The sequence below is a fragment of the Dama dama genome, chromosome 7 (genome assembly GCF_033118175.1).
Source record: "Dama dama isolate Ldn47 chromosome 7, ASM3311817v1, whole genome shotgun sequence".
NCBI lineage: Eukaryota > Metazoa > Chordata > Mammalia > Artiodactyla > Cervidae > Dama > Dama dama.
The window spans coordinates 46364082-46385281 of NC_083687.1; the positions used below are offsets into that span (position 1 = coordinate 46364082).

Here is a 21200-nt window from a genome sequence, read left to right on the forward strand (position 1 = left end):
CCAGAAGATTCTAGTTTAATTGGTTCAGGATATGTCCTGGGCATCAGGATTTTTAGAACCCCCAAGGCAACTCTGGACTCAGCCTGGTGGCTCAGACAGTAAAGAATCTGCCTGCAATGCAGAAGACCCAGGTTTGATCCCTGGGTCGGGAAGAGCCCCTGGAGAAGGGAATGGCTACCCACTCTAGTATTCTTGCCCGGAGAATTCCAGGGATAGAGGAGCCTGGCGGGCTACATACAGTCCACGGGGTCACAAAGAGTCGGACATGGCTGAGTGACTAATACCCCAAAGACAACTCTAAATCTTCAGTCAAAGATGAGCCACTTGTCTAGAGGAACTTGCAATTGGAAATGCAGACCCTGCGGTCTCCAAGGAGGTGGGACTGTGGAGACGAAGGAAGTGGAGCCCCGTGGTGGGATGAGGTTTCTCAAGAGAAGACAGAGGGAAGAGGAGAGAAGTGGGCAGCAAAGGCTGAGGAAACGCCCTCCTCTAAGGGGCAGGAGAGGCCACAAAGTAGCCAAGAATGACCAGATGGTAGAAAACCAAGAACATGAAAGAACTCTGTGGCCCTGAGGGAGGAGGAATCTTTGAGCCAGAAGGGAGCCTTCCAGCGAGGGTGGACAGCAGTTTTAAATGCTATGAAGAGGCTGCCACCCCCAACAACTCTCATTAATGCTGGTATTTTAAACACCCACCCAGGTAAACTATTTATCTAACACTCTAGCTTCACAGTTTCTTTTCACTCCTTTAAAAAAAAAAATTTATTTATTTATTTATGTTTTTTTGCTTCCCACCTAAGATTTATTTGAAAGTAAATCATGCAGGAAATTTATTTTTAGGGCAACAGTAGAACTTCACAACTTAATATTTAAAAAAATATTTAGCTCTTGTAGTTATTAAAGCTAGGAAAGTGGAAGTGTTAGTAGCTCAGTCATGTCTGACTCTTTGCGACCCCATGGACTGTAGCCTGCCAGACTCCTCTGTCCATGGAATTCTCTAGGCAAGAATATTGGAATGGGTTGCCATTTCCTTCTCCAGGGGATATTCCTGACCCAGGGATCAAACCCAGGTCTCCTGCATGGCAGACGGATTCTTTACCGGGAATATCATCCTTCATATGTCATTAGGAACAGAAACCCTGAACAGATAAGTGAACTGAGGCAGGAGTTTCAAAGTCAGTACCAGTTCCACCCCCACGCTAAGGAGTCACCAGGTAATAAGTTCTCAGGGGCATTTTCGGTGCAGGAAGTCTTCTGCAAACGTGTCGAGTTTATTCGCAAAATGTAAATGTGGACTGTGCTTGCTTTCTGGCGTCAGATGTAACTGTGACCCTCTCACAGGGTTATTTATCAAGACATGGAACCAGAGGATCCTTTTATTCTGTTTATTCTGTTGGTCTCAAAAGATATGACATGAGAATTAAAACGTTAAGAATTATGTGCCTAAAAAAAAAAAAAAAAAAAGAATATGTGCCTGAAGCCGACCAAACCCCTAGCTATCTGCTAACCTCTAACCCAACAGACTTCCACTATTGATAAGACACAGAAAATACAAATTTCATGATAATCATTTGATGCTACAAGATTTAGGATGAGGAGATTAGAAAAAGATTAATGTTTGGCTACCACTTTATGCCCTCCTAGCCTGACTCACATAGATTCACGCGGCAGACAGCTCCACATGCAATCTGCATTGCTGAACTGAGGGTCAGAAGCATTGGCCTCTTCAAAGTATTAATAAAGTGAGCAGCCAATTAACCGCTACTTGGAAGGCTACTGCAAGGCCTGCCCGTGGAAGCCACGGTGAACCGCAGTTAAAAGGAAACGCTGGTGCTCGTCTTGCCACCTCAACAGCCATTTATCTAAAAATAAGGAACTTGGGAAACAGCTACACATATCAGATAAAATCCCCGTCCTCACAGAGCTCCCAGAAGCCCTCAAGAAAGACAGGCAAATATGCGACCAGGATAAATTCATGGTCGGGGAAGCCCATGGCGTGACAACCTGATCGGATGGGGGTTGTGGGAACTGTGAGAAGAATGGGCAGGAAACTTTTTCTGGAGAAATGAACTTTTAAGCTGAAATTCAAACGTGAGGAAGATTCAGCTAGGGACAGAGTAAGAAGTACATCCTAGGAAGGGTGAAGCTCAGAGGTGTTCCAGAGACAATAGCAGGGTGTGGGAAGCTGCAGAGCTTGGTTCATTCAGCCCGTAATGGTGAGGCTGCAGATCTGAGCGCGGATGGGTGGACCGGTGGGCAGGGAAGGGCCAGATAGGCTGGGGGAGAAGCGGGGCCTTTTCCTAAAGCAGCGTGGATCCCCTGGGAGGAGGGGGAGCGCCGGGAACAGGTAGTTTTCTTTTAGAGACATTATTGAGTTGCTGTGGTGTGGAAAGTGGACGAAACGGAGGATCCTGGATTGAAATCATGAAATGAGTGCACTGCAGAAATACCTAAATAGGATTCTGTGGGATCATATTGGCAGCTAGGGAGGACCTGGGGCTTCCCTCATAGCTCGGTCGGTAAAGAATCTGCCTGCAGTGCAGGAGACCCGGGTTCGATTCCTGGGTTGGGAAGATCCTCTGGAGAAGGAAATGGCAACCCACTGGAGTATTCTTGCCTGGAAAGTCCCATGGACAGAGGAGCTTGGCGGGCTACAGCCCATGGGGTCGCAATAGTCGGACACGACTGAGCGACTAAACCATCACCACCACCACCACCACCACCAGGGAGGACTGGCGCGGAGGGGGAGGACTGCCGCGCAGGGGGAGGACCCAGACGATTCAGCTGCACACAGGCTGAGTGCCTTTCCCTCCCTCCCCTACGCCTCCCATCTTCCGCCCTGTCCTTCCTTCTCTCCCTCCCTCTCTCTCTTCCCTTTTTACATATATTCTGGCAAGCCATAAAGAGGTAATAGCACCTGAGCATGACTATCTCCGCACTCAAACCTCTCTGCAGACCGCCCTGCATTAAATTGACTGCCATCTCCCCTGACACTCTATTTGTATTTACATTACCCCCCCCCCCCCGTCGGTTATCACACTTATAATTTTCTCTGCACCTTCTCTGGGAAAGCACAGACTTCATTAACTTACCTCTGGAACTTTCCTTTACAAACCTTACTCTGGAGGAAACAAAAAGTTAATAAACAGAAACTTGCCAGGCCTCTAGGGGAACGTCCTTACTTGTCGACTATTTTATATAAATGTGCGTGGAAACTAGGAAGCCTTAACTTCAACTCTAGGAAGTAAACAAAGCAAACTGATTAATGCAACCCATTTGGAATCTATTTGGAGCTCCTCACTGACCTCAAATGCCTGGCCCTAGGTACTTGAGGGTATTTACTTTCTGTCCCTAAAATGTTCCTTTCTGTCCCTTTCTCTGTCCTGTCATGTGATGCAGTCAGGCAGGAAAGAAGTGTCATGGGTGACCTTCTATAATGCATCCACGGGATACACGTGTCACAGAATTCCAGCATTAGTCATAACACTAATAACTATCATTGTTTTCAATCCAGTCTGCTTTTGAGGACATGAAAGCAGCATCTAAAGAAATCCAGGGCAGCAGAGTGACACCAGCAGGGTCAGAACGAGGGACATACACAACATGAAATTTACCATTTTAAGTACACAGTTTAGTGGCATTAAAGACATTCTCATTGTTGTGCAACCATCACCACTATCCTTTTCCAGAATGCTTTTCTTCCCAAACTGAAGTTTTGTACCCCTCACGCAGAAACTCCCCATCCCCTCCACCCCTCAGCCCCATTCGGCTTGGTCTCTATGCGTTTGATGACCCTAAGTGCTTCATGTAAGTGGGATCATACAGTATTTCTCTCTCTGTGACTGGCTTATCTTACCTAGTATCCTCAAGTTCCATTCATGTTGTAGCATATATCAGATTTCCTTCCTTTTGATGGTTGCATACGGCTTCCCCGGTGGCTCAGTGGTAAAGAGTCCGCCTGCAATGCTGGAGACTTAAGAGATGTGGGTTTGATCCCTAGGTTGGGAAGATCCCCCGGAGGAGGGCATGGCAACCCACTCCAGTATTATTGCCTGGAGAATCCCATGGACAGAGGAGCTGGTGGGCTATGGTCCATAGGGTTGCAAAGAGTCAGACGTGACTGAAGCGACTTAGCACGCACGCATGCAAGGGTTGCATAATATTTCATTGTGTGTGTATACCTGTACCACATTTTATCTGTTCATCCTTAAATGGACACTTGGGTTGCTCCCATATTTTAATTACTGTGAGTAACGCTGCTATGAACATAGGAGTACAGATACCTTTCTGAGTCCTTGCTTTCAATTCTTTTGAGTCTGTGCCCAGAAGTGGAATTGCTGGATCATATGGTAATTCTAGGTTTAATTTTTTGAGGAACTGCCATACTGATAGCAATTACACCATTATACATTCCCACCAACACAACACAGGGGTTCCAATTTCTGCACGTTCTCTTCAGCACTTGATGTTTTTTCTTTCTTTCTTTTTTTAATAGAAGATAGTCTAATGAGTATGAAGGTAGTATCTGACTGCTGCTTTAATTCATGTTTCCCTAATGATTAGTGACACTGAGTTTCTTTTCCTGTATTTGTTGGCCATGTGTATATCCCCTTTATAGAAAGATCTATTCAAGTCCTTTTTCCATTTTTAATTGGATTTTTAAATTTCCTGTTGAGTTCTAGGAATTCTTTATATATTTAGATATTCTGGATAACAATCTTGTATCAAATGCATGATTTGTAAATATTTTCCCCTTTCTGTAAGTTGCCTTTTATATTCTGTTGGTTGTGTCCTTTGATGCATGGAGGTGGTGAACTTAGGTTCACCTCCCTCACCTCACCCTAGTCCTGGCCCTGATATTAGCCCTTCTCTCTTCCAACAAAGCATTTGACAAAGTATTTGAAACCACCAAGAACGCTTGCATTCTAAAAGTTGAATTAAGTGCATAATTTTCATTCCTTCATCTGAACTCCTGTGACAGCCTGGGACCTGCAGATCTGAACATTGTTTCTGAAGCAGAACCTAGGCTGTGCTGAGTTTTACAAGGGATGAAAAGCCATAAAGAGATTGCTGAGGCATGCCCACTGTGCCAGCCCTCGGAGAAGAGAAGCTTTTAAACTCTTATGGAATGATTACGATATGCCAGACACTGTTGTGTGCAATTTGCATGTGCTAAATTAACACCCTTAATCTTTACAATGGCCTTATGAGGTGTATGCTCTGAGCACCCCCACTTTATACAGAGCTTAGGGGGAGAGGAAAGCTTAATAAGTTAGTGAAGGCAGCATAGCCAGTAGGAAGCAGAACTAGGATCTGAATCAGAAGCCTGGTTCCACATTCTGTACTCTCAACCAACTATAAACTGTAGCTGATATATCATCTTCCCCATATTTAAAGAGTTATTTCAGACTCTGGCATCTTCTGGTGCCACTTGTTTCCAGCAAACTATATTTTCAGGCTTCACTTAGACATCACGGCTCCTCTCCTAGCATTTCTTTTACTTCTCTTGGCTGACAGAAATGTCTTATAATCTATCCTCACAAGAGCAAAATCTGAGCCTCCTGGAGATCCATCCATTCCTGCTTAATACTCTACCCGTGGCTATTTTCCCGAGCTGAAATCTAGGCCAACAATGAAACCCCAGGCCTACTGTGTTACAGTAGTGGTGCTCAGTCTCTGCCCCACCTACCCCAACGGGCTTGGGGGAGCTAATGGAAAACCATATTTAACTCTTAGGTACAGAAAAGCAAACCCCGCTTGCCTGGCTGAAAGTGAGCATATTGGGCACCATCTTAGCAAGTTCAATGTCTCAGCAGGTCGTATCTCTCAGGGGAAGAAATAATCCATGTTCTTATACATTTTGTTTAGCTAATGATGTGTACAGTGTTTTCCCATATTCGTTTACAATCGTTGAATTTTAATGGATTGGGTAAAAGAGCCCAGCCCAGCGCATAAAACAGAAGGTCTCAATGAAACAGTCTAGTTATCCAGGAAATACTCACTTCTGTAGCTTCAGAAAACACCTCAGCTGTTAAAAAAAAAAAGTCCCCTGGGGCATCTTTTCCTCTGCCTGGATTCCAGGATCTCATTGGTCTTGAAGGGGCTACAACTTTCTCCCCGCTGCTGTCCTAACCATAGTTATTTGTCATTTTTTGCAGGGTCCTGTGGATCTACTCTGAGACAGGTACATGGGTGTATCCTGTATTTGCCAAACTCAGCCCAGTGGGTCTAGCAGCCTTCTTCTCTCTCAGCTACATCTTTACCATCGGCATCTACCTATTTGGAGAGAAGCTGAACCACTGGAAATGGGGTCAGTTCCTTTCTCTTTTACCTGCAGAAACATTTCTTTGTTACGTGTCTTTACTCCTCCTGAGAACAGAAGGAGAAACTAGTAAAGCAGAAGGCACTAATGTTTGTTGCCTTTGTCCAAAGTAGGAAAGGAAAAGCCTGGGGGAAGGCCACACTTTGTCAAAAGACCCCATCAAATTATCTCCCCCACTACTCCTCCAAACAGCACCTCATTTAACTTTACAGCTAAACGCCATCTTGTTTAGAGAGCTTCGGATCCAAAGAGCACGGTGTCACCGTCCCCTCCATGAAAAAATGGACTCAGAACCTCCTTCCCTTGAGTGGGGACTTGAGATTCACAAGCTCTTCAATGTCAAGATTTCTTCTTCGACTGAAATGGGTCCAGATGACCTTCTGAGCTCCTCCCACCCTCAGCTGTGTCTTCCCTGAAGAGTTACCACCCCTCTCCCCCACGTTGCTTCTCAGCCTTTAGTAAAGTGTTCATCAGGTAAAACCACACCCTGTACTTGAGATCAGAATTCTCGTTGGAGGTTTTAGGCAATGTGAGTATTTCAGAGAGCTGAGTTTTCTAATTATAGGTAGGCAGAACCACGTTGCTTCTTCATAGCAAAAAATAATCTTAATTTAGTTGGTTTTAAAGTGGAAGATTTCATTCTCCTCTCTGCTTCCCCTACTGTGCCCACCCCCAGAATATTTTCATTTGGAAAAGTAACCACGGAAAAGTCAGGTTGTGAAATATCTGTGATTTGTTACCTACCCCAGGAGAAGTGCGGCAACACCACTCTGATTTCGTACATAAGGAAGACAAGAGTCACACACAGTCCCCCACCACACACCCACGAGCCATTCTGTTCTATTAAAATAGAAGTGGCATCTTCCACCCAGTCTATGAACTGGTGTGAAAACATAAGCCTGTGTATGCAAAAAAATTAAAAAGAAAAACCAACAGTTTCAGAAGCTTCAGTACAAGAGTATGTATTTCTGGGAGGAGACTGAGACCCTGGAGAAATAAGCATACAACTTGGCTTTTTCACATATTTTTGACTCTTGGAGAATTTGGTTAAGAAAGGCTCAAAAGCAACACTCTCCTTGAAAGCAAACACTTTAAAAGAAAAAAATGGAATACTAAACATTACTCAAGAAATCAGGATTTCAAATCACAGGAAATTATCCAGGAAAAAAAAAAAAAGTGTTGACATTTCAGATGTGCTGACTTCTGATTCTAACTAGTTTTGGCTTCCTGAAGTTCTGGGTAGATTTTTGATGCCTTCCCAAAATCTATATTAAAAAAAAAGAAAGAAAGGAAGAAACTAATCCATTTAAAACTTGGCAGAAAATGTGCAGAGAAAAAAGTGATTACTCAGAGCTTAGAGAACAATAACTTTTTAAAATCAATTGTATTGAGTTCAATAGGATTAATTTTAAAATTGACAGTCTACAGTGACTTTTAAACATTTTATTGAATTAAAAAAACAAGATTTTCACTGTATTCATATTATTGAAATTGCTGTTTTCAACACAAAGCCCTTTTAATAAGCCTCATTGTTTAAGTACTATACCCAGTTTTCCACAAAAGCCCCAGTGAGCAAACGAGCTAGCGTCAACATGTGGTCGCTCATTTGCATCATGCATATGTGAATGTTCATGTTAGCGACAGACACTACTATCAGTGGCTATGTGTCTCTCTTCTCTCTAGATTTTTAACTCCTTAAGAATAGAATGAGTATTATATATGAATTCTATGTAGCATTGGAATAGGATGTGTTATATTCCGAACTGATCTTAATTATAAATGGTTAAATAAGAAATGAAAAGAGAAATTAGATCACATAAAATTCCAATGGCAGTGAACACTGGCTTGCATGTTCATTCACTCTGTCATGTCCGACTGTTGGTGACCCTATGGACTGTGGCCCACCAGGCTCCTCTGTCCATGGGATTTTCCAGGATCAAAACTGCATTTCCTGAGTCTCCTGCATTAGTAGGCAGATTCTTTACCCCCAAGCCACCTGGGAAGCTAGCCATGTCCCCAGTGAACACTTAAATCACCTACAACTAAACAGAGCTAAATATGTGAAAACACTTCTCATTTCCTATTCTGCTGAAAGCCCTGTAAAGAAAGTGAAAGTGAAAGTCACTGGTCATGCCTCTTTGCAACCCCATGGACTACACAGTCCATGGAATTCTCCAGGCCAGAATACTGGAATGGGTAGCCTTTCTCTTCTCCAGAGGATCTTCCCAACCCAGGGACCAAACCCAGGTCTCCCACATTGCAGGCAGATTCTTCACCAGCTGAGCTACCAGGAAAGCCCAAGAATACTGGAGTGGGTAGCCTATCCCTTCTGCAGCAGATCTTCCTGACCCCAGAATGGAACTGGGGTCTCCAGGATTGCAGGCGGGTTCTTTACCAACGGAGCTATCAGGGAAGCCTGAAAGCTCTGTAAGGCTTCCTCAATTGACAGATGAAAATCTGAGTCTTCAGAAGGCTCACAAGGGTCTCTGTGAGCCAGGCCCTGCCTTGACCCTTGCTCACCTATCTGTGTTAATGCATTCAGGTCCTCAGTGATAAGATGACCTGTAAAAAGGGCAACTGCTCAGTTTTCCCAGGAGAGTCCTGGTTAATGCCTGCTGCACCCATGGGAACAGAACTTTGCCCTGTCCAGGCTTGAACAACACATCCTTCTATCTCTGAGCCCCTCTCCGAACCCTCTGTTCTGGATCTATGGAAGCATATAAGTAGCCACCTACTCTGTCCAAATTGAGGGCTAACTCTACTTTCTGGTCTTTCCCACAGCCTGAGCTTCCTTAGATGAGAACAGAAATTCAGAAGAGTGCTTTGATGATGTGGTGGGAGGCAGTGGTTAGGAGAAAACTTCTGTGCCTGATTGCCTGGGTTCCTCCCTTGGGCTTACCACTTACAGACCTGTGACCCTGGGCAAGGCACTCCATGTCCTCGCATTCTGGTTTTCTCTTATGCATCATGGAGACAATTAGTACCCTCCTCATGGGATTCTGGAGGATCAGAAATGACTTGGGAAGTGTCAACTGCCAAGAACAGGGTCTGGCACACAGGGATAGTCACTACTGCCGTAATAATTTCATCATTGCTATAATAATTTCATTCTCACCAAGGAAAAATCAGTAACCTTCTTTTCTGTGTGGATATTCCAATCATCTCCTTCAACGTCATGCACACATTATCAATTTTCCCCAGCTGAAGGTGATTAAAAGTAGCAACCACCTAACAGAATGCAAATTGACAGAGGTAGTGTAGTTCCTAAAAGAACTTACAGAGTGAAATGGGAGGTCAGGCTAATTGAGGCTAAAATGAATTGGAATCTCTGCTACTGAAATCCTGAGCTACCTGATTGGGAGTCACCAGCCAACTACCAGGTGATCGAGAAGTATCAGTTAAGACCCAGGTCATATGCAGGTGTCTCTCTAGTAGTAGGGCTCAAATGTGACTATAGATTTACAAAATCACTAGCGGAATTTTAAGAATACTAATTCCCAAGCTGACCCCAGACCAATTAAATCTATCCATGGAGATTGGGACTTAGCGTGGGTATTTTTCAAAACTTCTCAGTTATTTTAATTTATAGTCAGGGTCAAGAACCACTGTCACAGGACAGTGCCTCTCAAACTTGCATGCACCTGCAAATCTTGTTAAAATTAGGCTCTTGTTAAGATGTAGATGCTCCTTCAGTAGGTCTGAAGAAAAGCTTGGAATTCTGTCCTTCCAGCGTGTGCCCCAGAGAGACTGACACGGCTGGTCTGGGAGCAAGGCTTGATGTGCCACAGGACGCTGGACTCCTCCCAGCTGAGACAAGTGTATCTACTAGCTTCTTTGTGCAATGCGGTGTTCTCCCAAGTCAGCTGCTTGGACGAGAAGCGTGTTGGTAATGATGGTCATGTCTACCCACTTTCTGCCTCCTCACGTGTCCTGTCAGTGGGTGAAAATGAGGAGAAGCTTTAGAAGGGCAATAATCATGAGTGACACCAGGAATCAAATGTAACCTTGGAAGTGTGTGACATTCTGCAGGGGCATACAAATGCAGAGAGCAAGCCCTGTGCACCAGGGAGACAACGGCCATCAGGCCCGCAGGAAGGTGCCACTGGCCTTCAAAAAAGATGCTGCTGTGGCTCAGAAAGCTCTCTAGAGGTTCCAGAGGACCAACCTGCTTGAGTTGTTACCATCTCATTCCCAGACCTGTACTAGCTTTTCTGTGTCATGAAGCAGAGGGGTGGACAAGCACTGAGCCAGTTATTGGGGCCAGAAACCCACTGGGTAAGAGTCATTTTCTACATTGCAGGCAGAGTGAGGTGGGACACGGATTTCCATCACTGATGGAAGCCAACAGGGGAAGCAGTCTTTGGTAGATCACTGAAAGCTTGGCTCACCATGTCTGAGCACCTAGAGAGGCTCTAGACAGATTACTTCCACTCTGAATGCTCGGAGACAGGGGCTGTCATGGGGTCTCAACACAGGCCCCCTCCTCTGCCACCTAAGTATTTAACTTTGCTTTTTGTTTTTCCCCCTTCTTGAAAAGACATAAAGATGCTGACGCCAGGACACAATCCATCAGGAAGAAAAACCCAACAACCCACAAGATATATCAGGCACGAAGGGGGCCAAGTGCCTCCAGGTCAAAATGGAGAGCCTCTTATATGTAGGTGCAGCTGGAGAGGCAGTCAGCTTACCTGTGGCCCTTGGTCCCTGTCCTTACATTCACATGAGGGCTATGTGCCAGGCGTATCCTTTGTTAAGGCCCAAGACCACAGATTCTTTCCCTGCCAGGATAGTTTATAAGCTGAAAATTCCAATCTGGCCAAGTAATCTTGTGATGGTGTCTTGGAAAGAATGATATTAAAATCTTCCTTTAATATTATTTCCTATAGATCAGATTTATGTACAGGAGATTTTATTATAAGCTACTTAGAGGCCATCTAGTATATCCCCTCAGTTTTATCCATGAAGAGATTTGTTATAAGGTCTGTCTATCTTGCATACTGTCCCTGATCATTTCACAAAAAAGAATCCTATCATGAGTTGACTCCACATGTATGTATAAAGCCTAACCCCACTGGGCACCATTTAGTCAAAAAGAAGACTATAGCTCCTTTTTGCATTTCTTGTCCTAACTTCATCTCTCTAAGCTCTAAGAGAGTCCACTCAGGATTATTACTTCTCCCTCTTCCTCAGCCTCTTTTCCCTCGAGGATTTCTCCAGCCAGCACTCAATTCCATCTCCTCCCACTGCTTTCTGCACTGTGACTTGTACTCATCTATGTTCGAATCTCATTCTTCTAACACCTCATATCCCCCCCAACAATCTGCCTTCTCACCCTTTTCCAAGCCAAGCCTCTGAAACTCAACAAATGTTCTTCAGATTTTCAGCTCTAAGTCTGTCAGTAGCTTTTATGATTGTGGATACATAGGTGTCAATTTTTTGAAATAGTATGATTTTACTTATCCTGTGTTTCAACTATACGGATAGTAGGGTATACAATGACGTATGTGTCCATAGTCATGTTGACTAAAGAAGTGGTTTCCTTCACCATGCCCGCAAAGAAACGTTTGAATCTTGCATGAGACGAGCATTAAATGTTTGGCTTAAAATATCTCTACTCCTTGGTACTACCAGAGGATAAAGAGAGGCCTGAAATAATTCAGGAGGGGAGGAGATCAAACTGGGGTAGTAGGAGGACGCTGCGCTCCCCTTCCCTCACATCAGAACCACAGCTACGTATAGAGCGACTCTCGCTGAAATCAACCTGCGGACCAGCAGAGTAGCTCTTCTCCAAGCCAGGCTGTAAAGAAAGATCCACGCAGAGCTGAGGAGGGAGGGAGGGAGGAGAAGCAATCTGCTCAGGACCGCCCCTCACTGCTGGAGGACACAGAGGAGGGGGAGATACCACGGCTGAAGGGATCCTCCCTGGGGAACAAGAACTTTGAACCATGTGTCAGGCACCTCAGCCCTTGGGTCTGACATGGGGAAGATGAGCCCGCCTGGCTGGCTTGAACACCAGTGGGGTTTCCTAAGGGCTCTAAGAGACTAAGACTCGACTCTTAAGGAGCGCACGCACAGGTCTGCTTACTCCCAACAGCACAGAGGCGACTGGTTGCAAAATGCCTGGGGACCGCCTGGGGTGCCCCCCCCCCGGCCCGCACCAGGCTCCGGCTCCAGCGCCTCTTGCTCTGCCGGCACTGGTCTCCACTAAGGCAGAGGCCACTGTTGCCAGCGAGAGCGTGCACACTCGAGGGCATGGAGCCTGCCTAGACCCTGGCCCTGCTCTGACCGGGGTGGAGGCAACCACTACCAGCTCATAAACCCCTGCCCACACTCTGGAGGGTGAGTGCCACCGCAGCAGGACAGATCCCCTCTAGGGGGGTGGGGGGCGGTGGTCAGCTCGGTGACATGGCACCAGCTTCTGAGGGCACACAGGGGAGAAAGTAAAACCAGCACCGAAATGCGGCCCCAAGGCCCTAGGCTCTGCCCTTGTGCCGAACCAAGACGGAGACTGCCATCACACCCGAGAGAAGCCACGCCCTCTGGGGTCCTTGCTCCAGCCCCTCGCCCCCAGCCACCCCGCCTCCAGCAGAGCAGAGACAGTCGCTGAGCACAGAACAGCCCTGCTGGCACCTGCTTCTGGCTCTCGCCGCTCCACCCCCAGCCCTTCCGCCCACCAAGGCCATGACCACCCGCACACCCTGGATGGAGACATGCTCACTTCAAAGCCAGCTCTCCGCCAGAGCCAACGGGGCTCTCCCACCAGAGCTGATGGGCTCACGCGGACGACAAGGGAATGCTCCAACACAGGGCTTGACATCAAGACAGAGACGAGCATCTGTTCCACCTGACTTCACACAGACGAAGAAAAGTAAACAAAATGAGACGACAAGAGGACTAGGTTTCAAGTGAAACAACAAACAACAAAAAGTGCTAATGAAACAGAGATAAATAATTTATCTGACAAAGAATTCAAAGAAATAGTCATAAGAATGCTAAACTGGAGAAAAGAATGGATGGACACAAGAAGAATTTCAACAAAGAACCAGAAAATACGGGAAAGAATCAGAGTTGAAAAATGCAATGACTGAAATGAAAAATACACTAGAACGCTTGAACAGGAGATTACATAGAGCAATGAATAAGCAATCCGGAAGATAGAATGAGGGAAATCACCCAAGCAGAACATCAAAAAGGAAAACAAACTTAAAAAGAGAAAAATGAGAATAGTCCAAGAGACCTGTGGTACTTTATCAATCATACTAACATTTGCGTCATAGGGTTTCCCAGAAGAAGAGAGAAAAAAGGGTATAAAATGTATTTGATAAAATCATGGTTGAAAACTTCCCAAACCTGAAGAAGGAAACAGATGCCCAGGTACAGAAGCACAGAGAATTCCAAACAAGTTGAACTCAAAGGGTCTTAAACCAAGACATACCATGATTAAAATGGACAAGGTTAAAGACAAAAAGAGAAGTCTAAAGGCAGCGAGAGAAAAACGGAGCATCACACACAAGGGAACCCACCTAAGGCTCTCCGCTGATTCTTAGCGGAACGTTTGCAGTTCAGAGGAGAGTGGCATGATGTAGGTAAAGTGCTTAAAGGAGAAAATTACAACCTAGGATACTCCTCCCAGGAAGGTTATCATTCAAAATTGAGGGGGAGATGTAAAGAGCTTCTCAGACAAGAAAAAATCAAGAGCTCATCACAGTGCTAAACTAGTCTTCTCAGGTGGTTCAGTGGTAAAGAATCCACCTGCCAACATATGAGATGCCGGAGACGTGGTTTTGATCCTTTGGTAGGGAAAATTCCCTGGAGGAGGACATGGCAACCCACCCATGTTCTTGCCTGGAAAATCCCATGGACAGAGGAGCCTGGCAGGCTACAGTCCGTGGGGTCACAGAGTCGGACAAGACAGAGTGCAGAGAGAGAGAGAGAGAAATTGATCTTACAAGAACTGTTAAAGGGTGGTCTTTAAATAAAAAAGAAAAGGCTATAACAAAACATAGAATTATAGGAAGGGGAAAATCCTACTAGCACAGGTAAATATACAATAAAGACTGTGGGTCAACCACTGACATAAGAGAGCATGAAGCTTAAAAGATAAAAATGTAAAATAAACTGTAACTACAATAAACAGGGAAGGGACGGACATGAAGATATAAAATGTGACATCAAAAACACAAAACATTGAGACGAGGGAGAAAAATGTAGACCCTTTAGAATGTGAATATTCATTGGAAAGACTGATGCTGAAGCTGAAGTTCCAATACTTTGGCCACCCAATGTGAAGAACTGACACGTTAGAAAAAACTCTGATGCTGGGAAAGGTTGAAGGTAGGAGGAGAAGGGGATGCCAGAGGATGAGATGGTTGGATGGCATCACCAATTCGATGGACATGAGTTTGAGTAAGCTCCAGGAGTTGCTGATGGGCAGGGAAGCCTGGTGTGCTGCAGTCCACAGGGTCGCAAAGAGTCGGACATGACTGAGCAACTGAACTGAGTTGAAGTTTGGAATGTGTTTGAACTTAAATGACTACCAGTTTAAAATAAATGGATATAGTTATAGATCAACATGTATGAACTCCACAGTAACCACAAGTGAAAAAACTACAATGTATATACAAAAACCAGCCATGCATTGTGAAAACATGGTCAGAGATAAATTCTGAAGACTCAAAGAAATCTAGAGACTGCTGAGCCCCATGAGAATTTGGGACTAAGAACCCATCCTTACCTGCTAGAACCCAACAGAAAAATATGATTGCTGTGATATTCACAGGGTGTGAGTCCCCCCAGAGCTTCGTGGTGTTGGACATGGACACTCTGATCCAGTGGAAGGAGCCATCTGCCTTCCTTCCCCTGAGGAACTTCCCACCACCACCTCCGCTCCTGGTCCCACTGTTTCTCTCCAAGCCGTCGTGTTCTGTTGTTATCTCTTGACTCGAGAAGGAATCTCCAATCCTTGGCACCTGGGGTTGAAGCAGTGAGCTTTTGATTACAGCTAGACTTGAAGTGCTGAGGGTTGGTAACAGCATGGATAAACAGTTTTAGATTGCCTCAGAGAGACCCTGGAAGGAACAACTTTGAGAAGTTTACAATGAGCAAGCTCTTGAACACAAGAGAAATAACGTGTTGTTTACCCGAAAACAGATTCATTAAAGGCCCTAAGTGTATACTTCAGAGAAGAGAAGATACTGTGCTTATGTCTACAGACCTAATGTAGAGAAGACCTAACTGGGGAAAAGAGAATTCACATAAAAAATACAAAACAAGTGGAAGCATCAATGAAAAGAAGGTGAAACATGTAAAGCTAGATAAATCAGCAAGGCTTCACTTAAGTTATTGGATGTAGTATAGACTGACGAGGAATTGAAGAAAGGAGACTGTGCTTAAAAATGTTGAGAGACATGAATTCAAAGGTGGCTGTGGAGGCTGGGTGATTAAGAGCTAGCCACCCTAGAAAACCAGTGTGATGAGGGGCCTACAGGAAAATCTCATGTCATCTGTCTCTAAAGCCTCTGAGAAGGGGAGTTCCAGCAAAATGCAATGATAAGCTATTTAACGTTGACTGTTAAGGATTTAACTGATGGAGGGGGCAGAGTTTGAAGAATAAAGCCTGGAATTGCAAGCTGAGACTGTTGTGGTAATACGAGCCAGGAGTAACTGGGCTCTAGAAGGTCTGAGAAGAGGCTGAGCTGAAAAAAGACTGCATTTGGCAACAGATGGGAAGGACAATGAGTTAATAAAGCTTCTGAAGTTTCAAAGTTTATGCAAAGATTTGTGATCATTAAAGACCAGGGTACCAATTGTTGGCTAAATGGAAGTCATTCTAGAAATCCAATGCTACAGTTTCAGTAGAATAAACCCCTCTAATAAGCTTACTAAATACTAATCAACATGCCAGTACTTTTCTACCTGTGCCAATAAAAGGATTTGGTGAAAGGTCACAGAATGGCCCCTGGTTAGGTGAATAGCCACGCCACTGTTTCCTGTCTCATTTGATTGATGTGGTCTCTTCATCTTCATCTGCAAAGTCTCAAAATTTGTTGATGGACTGTGTGCAGCCTACAAACACATGCCAAAAGCCACAGCCCTCAGTGGTCCACAGGAAATGTTCAGAGCCACAGGAGGCAAACTGCCCCTTTGGTCAGCTGGCCAGCTGTGAGCCAAGCCCCAAGCAGGACAGCAGAAATGTCCCCTCCTGTCCTTGCAGCAGTGCTGGTGGGTTTCAGAGCTCCTCACCTACAGCATCTTGCCTCTGGAAAAGTTTCCTCAACTCTCCACTGTCCCAGGTCAGGGCGGATGTCTACCCACATGAGAATACCCATTAGGGAAGCCCTGAAGGCTAAGATCTCTTTCTGTTCTTGTTTGCACAGGTGACACAATGCAACCGAGGAAGAAGAGGAAGTGATCAGACACTGTTTTCGAAGAACTAAGAAGGAAGAAAACATGAGAATTTTTTCCCATCTTTTTTTTTTTTTTTTCCTGGTAGGGGAAGGTGGTAGAGCAACGTAGGAAAGTAGAAAGGATAGGGAATGATATATAAATTTTAAAAGAGGGTAATGAAGGTAGGCGATTAATTTGAGGACTTTTGGCTTTCTGAAATGTTTACCCCAAAAACAATTCCTGCTCTCTCAGAATTTGTTACCTCTGTCTGACCTCTGGGGAGGATGGTCTGTGGTCTACGTCTTGCCAAAGGCCAAAGAAACCCGTGTAAATGCGGTGTCAGAGAATGTTTAGAGAAATGCAGTGTCAGAGAATGTTTAAGGAGAAAGGAACTAGGGTCATCCACACTCTTCACAGAGAAGGATCCTGAGGACCTGAGGGAGGTTAACCTCATGCGGCCAAAGCTTTAGTGTCAGAACCAAGACAACCACTTTTATCTCCCAGACCTACCTGCCAACTCCCAGTCCTGGCCCATTTCTGAATAATCCCAATTTTCCTCAAAAGAAGCGCTGTCATAAGCTATTTTCATGGATTTCTCATCTTTTTTTTTTTTTTTTTCCTGTAAATGGAAATGTAGGAAGATGGCTGCTGCTAGAAAAATTAACTGGGGCAATGAGAAAATAAGTTATAAAAATACTGGGAAATCTGTCCCTTTGTGAGCAAGCATTTGGGGCAAGTGAACACGGAACACAGGGACGTGGTTAGAATCTCTTAAATGGGAATACTGAATGATTCATCAAATAAATGTACATTTTACTTGGGAAATAATCTGGATGGGAAGTGCCGTGACTGTGGGGACTGCTGAGACTGCTTCGGCACGAAGCACTTTGCCGAGTTGTTACTGTTGCTCAGTTGCTTAGCTGTGTCCGACTCTTTGTGACCCCACGGACTGCAGCACGTCAGGCCTCCCTGTCTTTCACCATCTCTAGGAGTTTGCTCAGACCCATGTCCACTGAGTCAGGGATGCCATCCGACTCATCTCGTGGAGGAGTTAGGTTATGGTTTTAAAAAGCTGATTGTCAGCTGATTAACGAACATGTTCATAAACCTGCTTTAATTTTCCTAGAGGATTTTTCTGGGTCTTTATTTTCAGACACATTTTTATAAAGAACACACATGATTAGTGGCAGGTAAATATTTTCAAGTCCATCGATAACGCCATCAGACCCACATGGGTTGGGTGAATTGTACTTGGGTTTTCCAATCTAACATGATGCAGGAGAAATACGGTTAAAATGAACACCAAGGGCGGTCTGATAGACTTAGGGGAGAGAGCAGAATGTTCCGATAGGGCAGGGAGTCCATGGGAAGACGAGGAGAGGTACCGAGAGGCCCGCCGGATCTGCACTCCTCTTCAGTTACACAAACACGAGCCTCGAGTCTTTCCTTCTGAAGCCGGGAACGCCATCTCCCTTCCCACGCCAGCTGCTTCTTGACTGCTGCACATACCTGGCCTCAGCGGGAGCCCAGAAGCGGCTGTCACCGTGGAAATTCTCCAAAGGTGAAGCCCACAGGAGACCACCCAAACTTTCCACACCCCCCGAATGACTGGGGCTGCGTATTTCTCAGAGTCATAGTAAGCTCCTGGCTGGGATGAGCCTGCAGATTTCTATTTGTGACTTCACTGTCCCCAGGACCAAATTAAACTCTGCTAGCTGCATGACTGGCCACCGTGCAGTAGCTATTCCAGCCCTAGGAATACCTCAGAAGCATTCCCCACTGAGCACAGACGTAATCACACAGTGCTTCCTTGGTGCTGCTGTAGCTTAAGAAAGGAGAAGCTTCAGAACACCCGTCATGAACACTGATTAAATATTCATGAAAAGGGAGATAGTATCAGCCGCCTACATAAAGCTATGTTGGACCCTTAGTGGTTAGAGAACAATACAAACGAAATGATAACGATGAGAAAGCTGGCAATAATATTTGTACAGTGTCATCAATTCAAAGCCACTCTCACCTCCAAGACCTCATTTTATCTTGGTTGGTGTTCAGTCGTTCGGTCGTGTCCGACTGTTGGCGACCATGGACTGCAGCACACGAGGCCTCCCTGTCCTTCACCATCTCCCAGAGTTGGCTCAGGCTCATGGACTGGTCCGTACCTGTGCTTACATTCTGGAGTTGGTATCTCACATGTGACACCAGTTCCGAGTCTGGGGTGAAGACTTACCTTGTTTGCCTAAACAATACATTAGCCCCATCCTCCCTGCGAATGGGTCATTCGTTTCTCAAGCTATTTTTGGCTCCTCTGCACCTACTTGCTTGCAATACTTGTCATTACAGGAAGTCAGTTTCATATACTGTAATCCCCAAACACGTGGGGCCGGCATGTGGAGAGTGTGGGGTGTGGGGGAAGGGGGGTTGAGCAAAGAGTGAGGAGGCCAGTCTCCCAGAAGGCTGCCTGGCTGAGCACTGAGCCCATCCCAAGTCTGGGTGCCCCCACCCCAAGGGCACAGATGTCAGAAACCTGAATCCATATCCAGACTTTATTTTCCATTCTCATGTAGCTGATGGCTCTTTTTTTTTTTTTTTTTTTTTTTAATAAGAGCGTTTGAGTAGGCAGCAAAGCCAGCCAGAACTGTTTATTTATAGCCGTGGATTTTCAATGCTGTATAAATTAGACATCATTGCTGAATGAGGCCGGCGCCCACTCACACACGCAGGGCCGCTATCTGAGAGTCCTTTCACACAGTTTGACTGTACACAGTCTAAAACGGGAGAAAATGACATGCTCCGAGTCAAATGACGGAGTCACAGCTAAACTGCCAAGCAGAAAACCAGCAATTATTTTTCTCCAGCACAATATGGGGAGGACGACAGGTGCAATTATCCAATATTATTTAACAGCACCGGTTTGTGGTGTAGGGAGAAAATAAAGGTTTCTGTGTCGAGAGGAAAAAAAGGAAAAGGGAAAGAACTTGCCTCCAGCTCCTGTTTCTGTGGATTAAGCTGTGTTATGTAAATTGAAACTGGCCTGGATTCCAGAAAAGGAAGGAAGAAGTACCTGGCTCCCTCGGCCCGGCTCCCTGGAAGCTCCCCACTTGCATCACCAGGGACTCTTGAGAAAGGCCCTCTCCTGGAGATTCTGAGCCTCCTTCTCAGAGGCAGTGGCTCCAGGTAAGACTGAGTGGAAGGCTGAGCTTCCTGAGCTCCTGTCCCTTAGAGGGAAGGCGTCTCTGGCGATGATTCCTCCACCCTCAACTGAATTAAGATGCAGTAAAAGAGAAGGCAGACCTCAGGGATAATTTTCACTCCCTTAATCAGATCTCCAGGATTTTGTCCTTCAGCACACTTTTATTTCCACTCGCAAGCCTTTCCTTTCTTGGTCATCCTACCTGGATAGGTTGGATGGCATCGTCGACTCAATGGACATGCGTTTGAGCAAACTCTGGGGAACGGTGAAGGACGGGGAAGCCTGGCGTGCTGCAGTCCATGGGGTCGCAAAGAGTCGGGCATGGCTGAGTGACTAGACAGCAACAAACCTGGAAAGACCTCCCTTCTTCCGGCTTCTATCAAATAAGTTGTCCTTCGTGGCTTCCGACTCTGTCTGAGTGTCACTTAGTTCTAAAAAGTATTCTCTTGCTGGTCCAGGGCAGTGGGCTCTTCCTCTAAGCTCCCACCGCAGGCCCCACCCCGCCTTCTACTGCTCTCCTCCTCACCGCTCCCTCTTGGATTCTGTTTCCATAACAATATGGAATGCTGAAAATAACATAAGCATCAGAACCCCGTCAGACCTGAATTTAAATCCTGACTCCACCACTCAGTATTTATATAGAACCTGGGGAAAACAGTTTATTTTTCTGAGTCTTGGTTCCTTAAAATCATGTGATAATCCCGATCAAATAAAATGACTTAAAGTGATGCATGCAAGCGTTTGGCATCCAAGGTTCTCTCCCCATTCCACCTCGCTTAACTGCAAACTCCTGGAGCCCAGGTAGTTGTCTGTCTCCTCCATAATGCCTAACTCTATACCACGAGAAAGTACTGAAAATACATGCAGACTCACTTGAGGATTACTTACAACTTCCAAATTTTACAGGCCTAATCACCAAATAGCTTCCTCCTTTCCAGAAGCTGAGAGTCCCAGCATGGGTTTCACTGTTTCATTGAAGATACTTTCTCCATCTTAAGTCCCAGAATCCTCCTGACAATGATGATCAAATTTTCACATGATATAGCGGTGGAAGGCATATGGATAGAATGGGACTTAGGATGAGTAAATTTTTATAAAGAAACAAAACGAAAGATGAGGGAAGGCCTGAAGAATAAATATTGCATACAGGTGACTCTCCAGATTGGGCTATCAGAATGACACTGATTAACCCAAGGAGAGCCCACAGGGCAGTAGGATTCAAGTCAGGGAGATTGACCTTTAAAAGGTGGGAGGGAGGGCATCAAAAATAAATCATGTTTAGCTCTGAATTTATTTTCCT

At 45.3% G+C, this 21200-nt stretch overlaps 1 protein-coding gene across 2 annotated transcripts in view; it reads left to right on the plus strand.

Moving 5' to 3' along the window:
* ADTRP (androgen dependent TFPI regulating protein) overlaps nt 1-19104 on the plus strand; it is a 67928-nt gene extending 48824 nt beyond the window's left edge. The window contains exons 4-5 of one of the 2 annotated variants that reach the window (XM_061147626.1): nt 6158-6309; nt 16698-19104. In XM_061147626.1, the coding sequence (XP_061003609.1) occupies nt 6158-6309; nt 16698-16732 (187 nt within the window). In that variant the 3' untranslated portion in view covers nt 16733-19104. The remainder of the gene's footprint in view (nt 1-6157; nt 6310-16697) is intronic. The other variant, XM_061147625.1, reaches the window with a different exon arrangement.
* Nucleotides 19105-21200: the final 2096 nt, after the last annotated feature.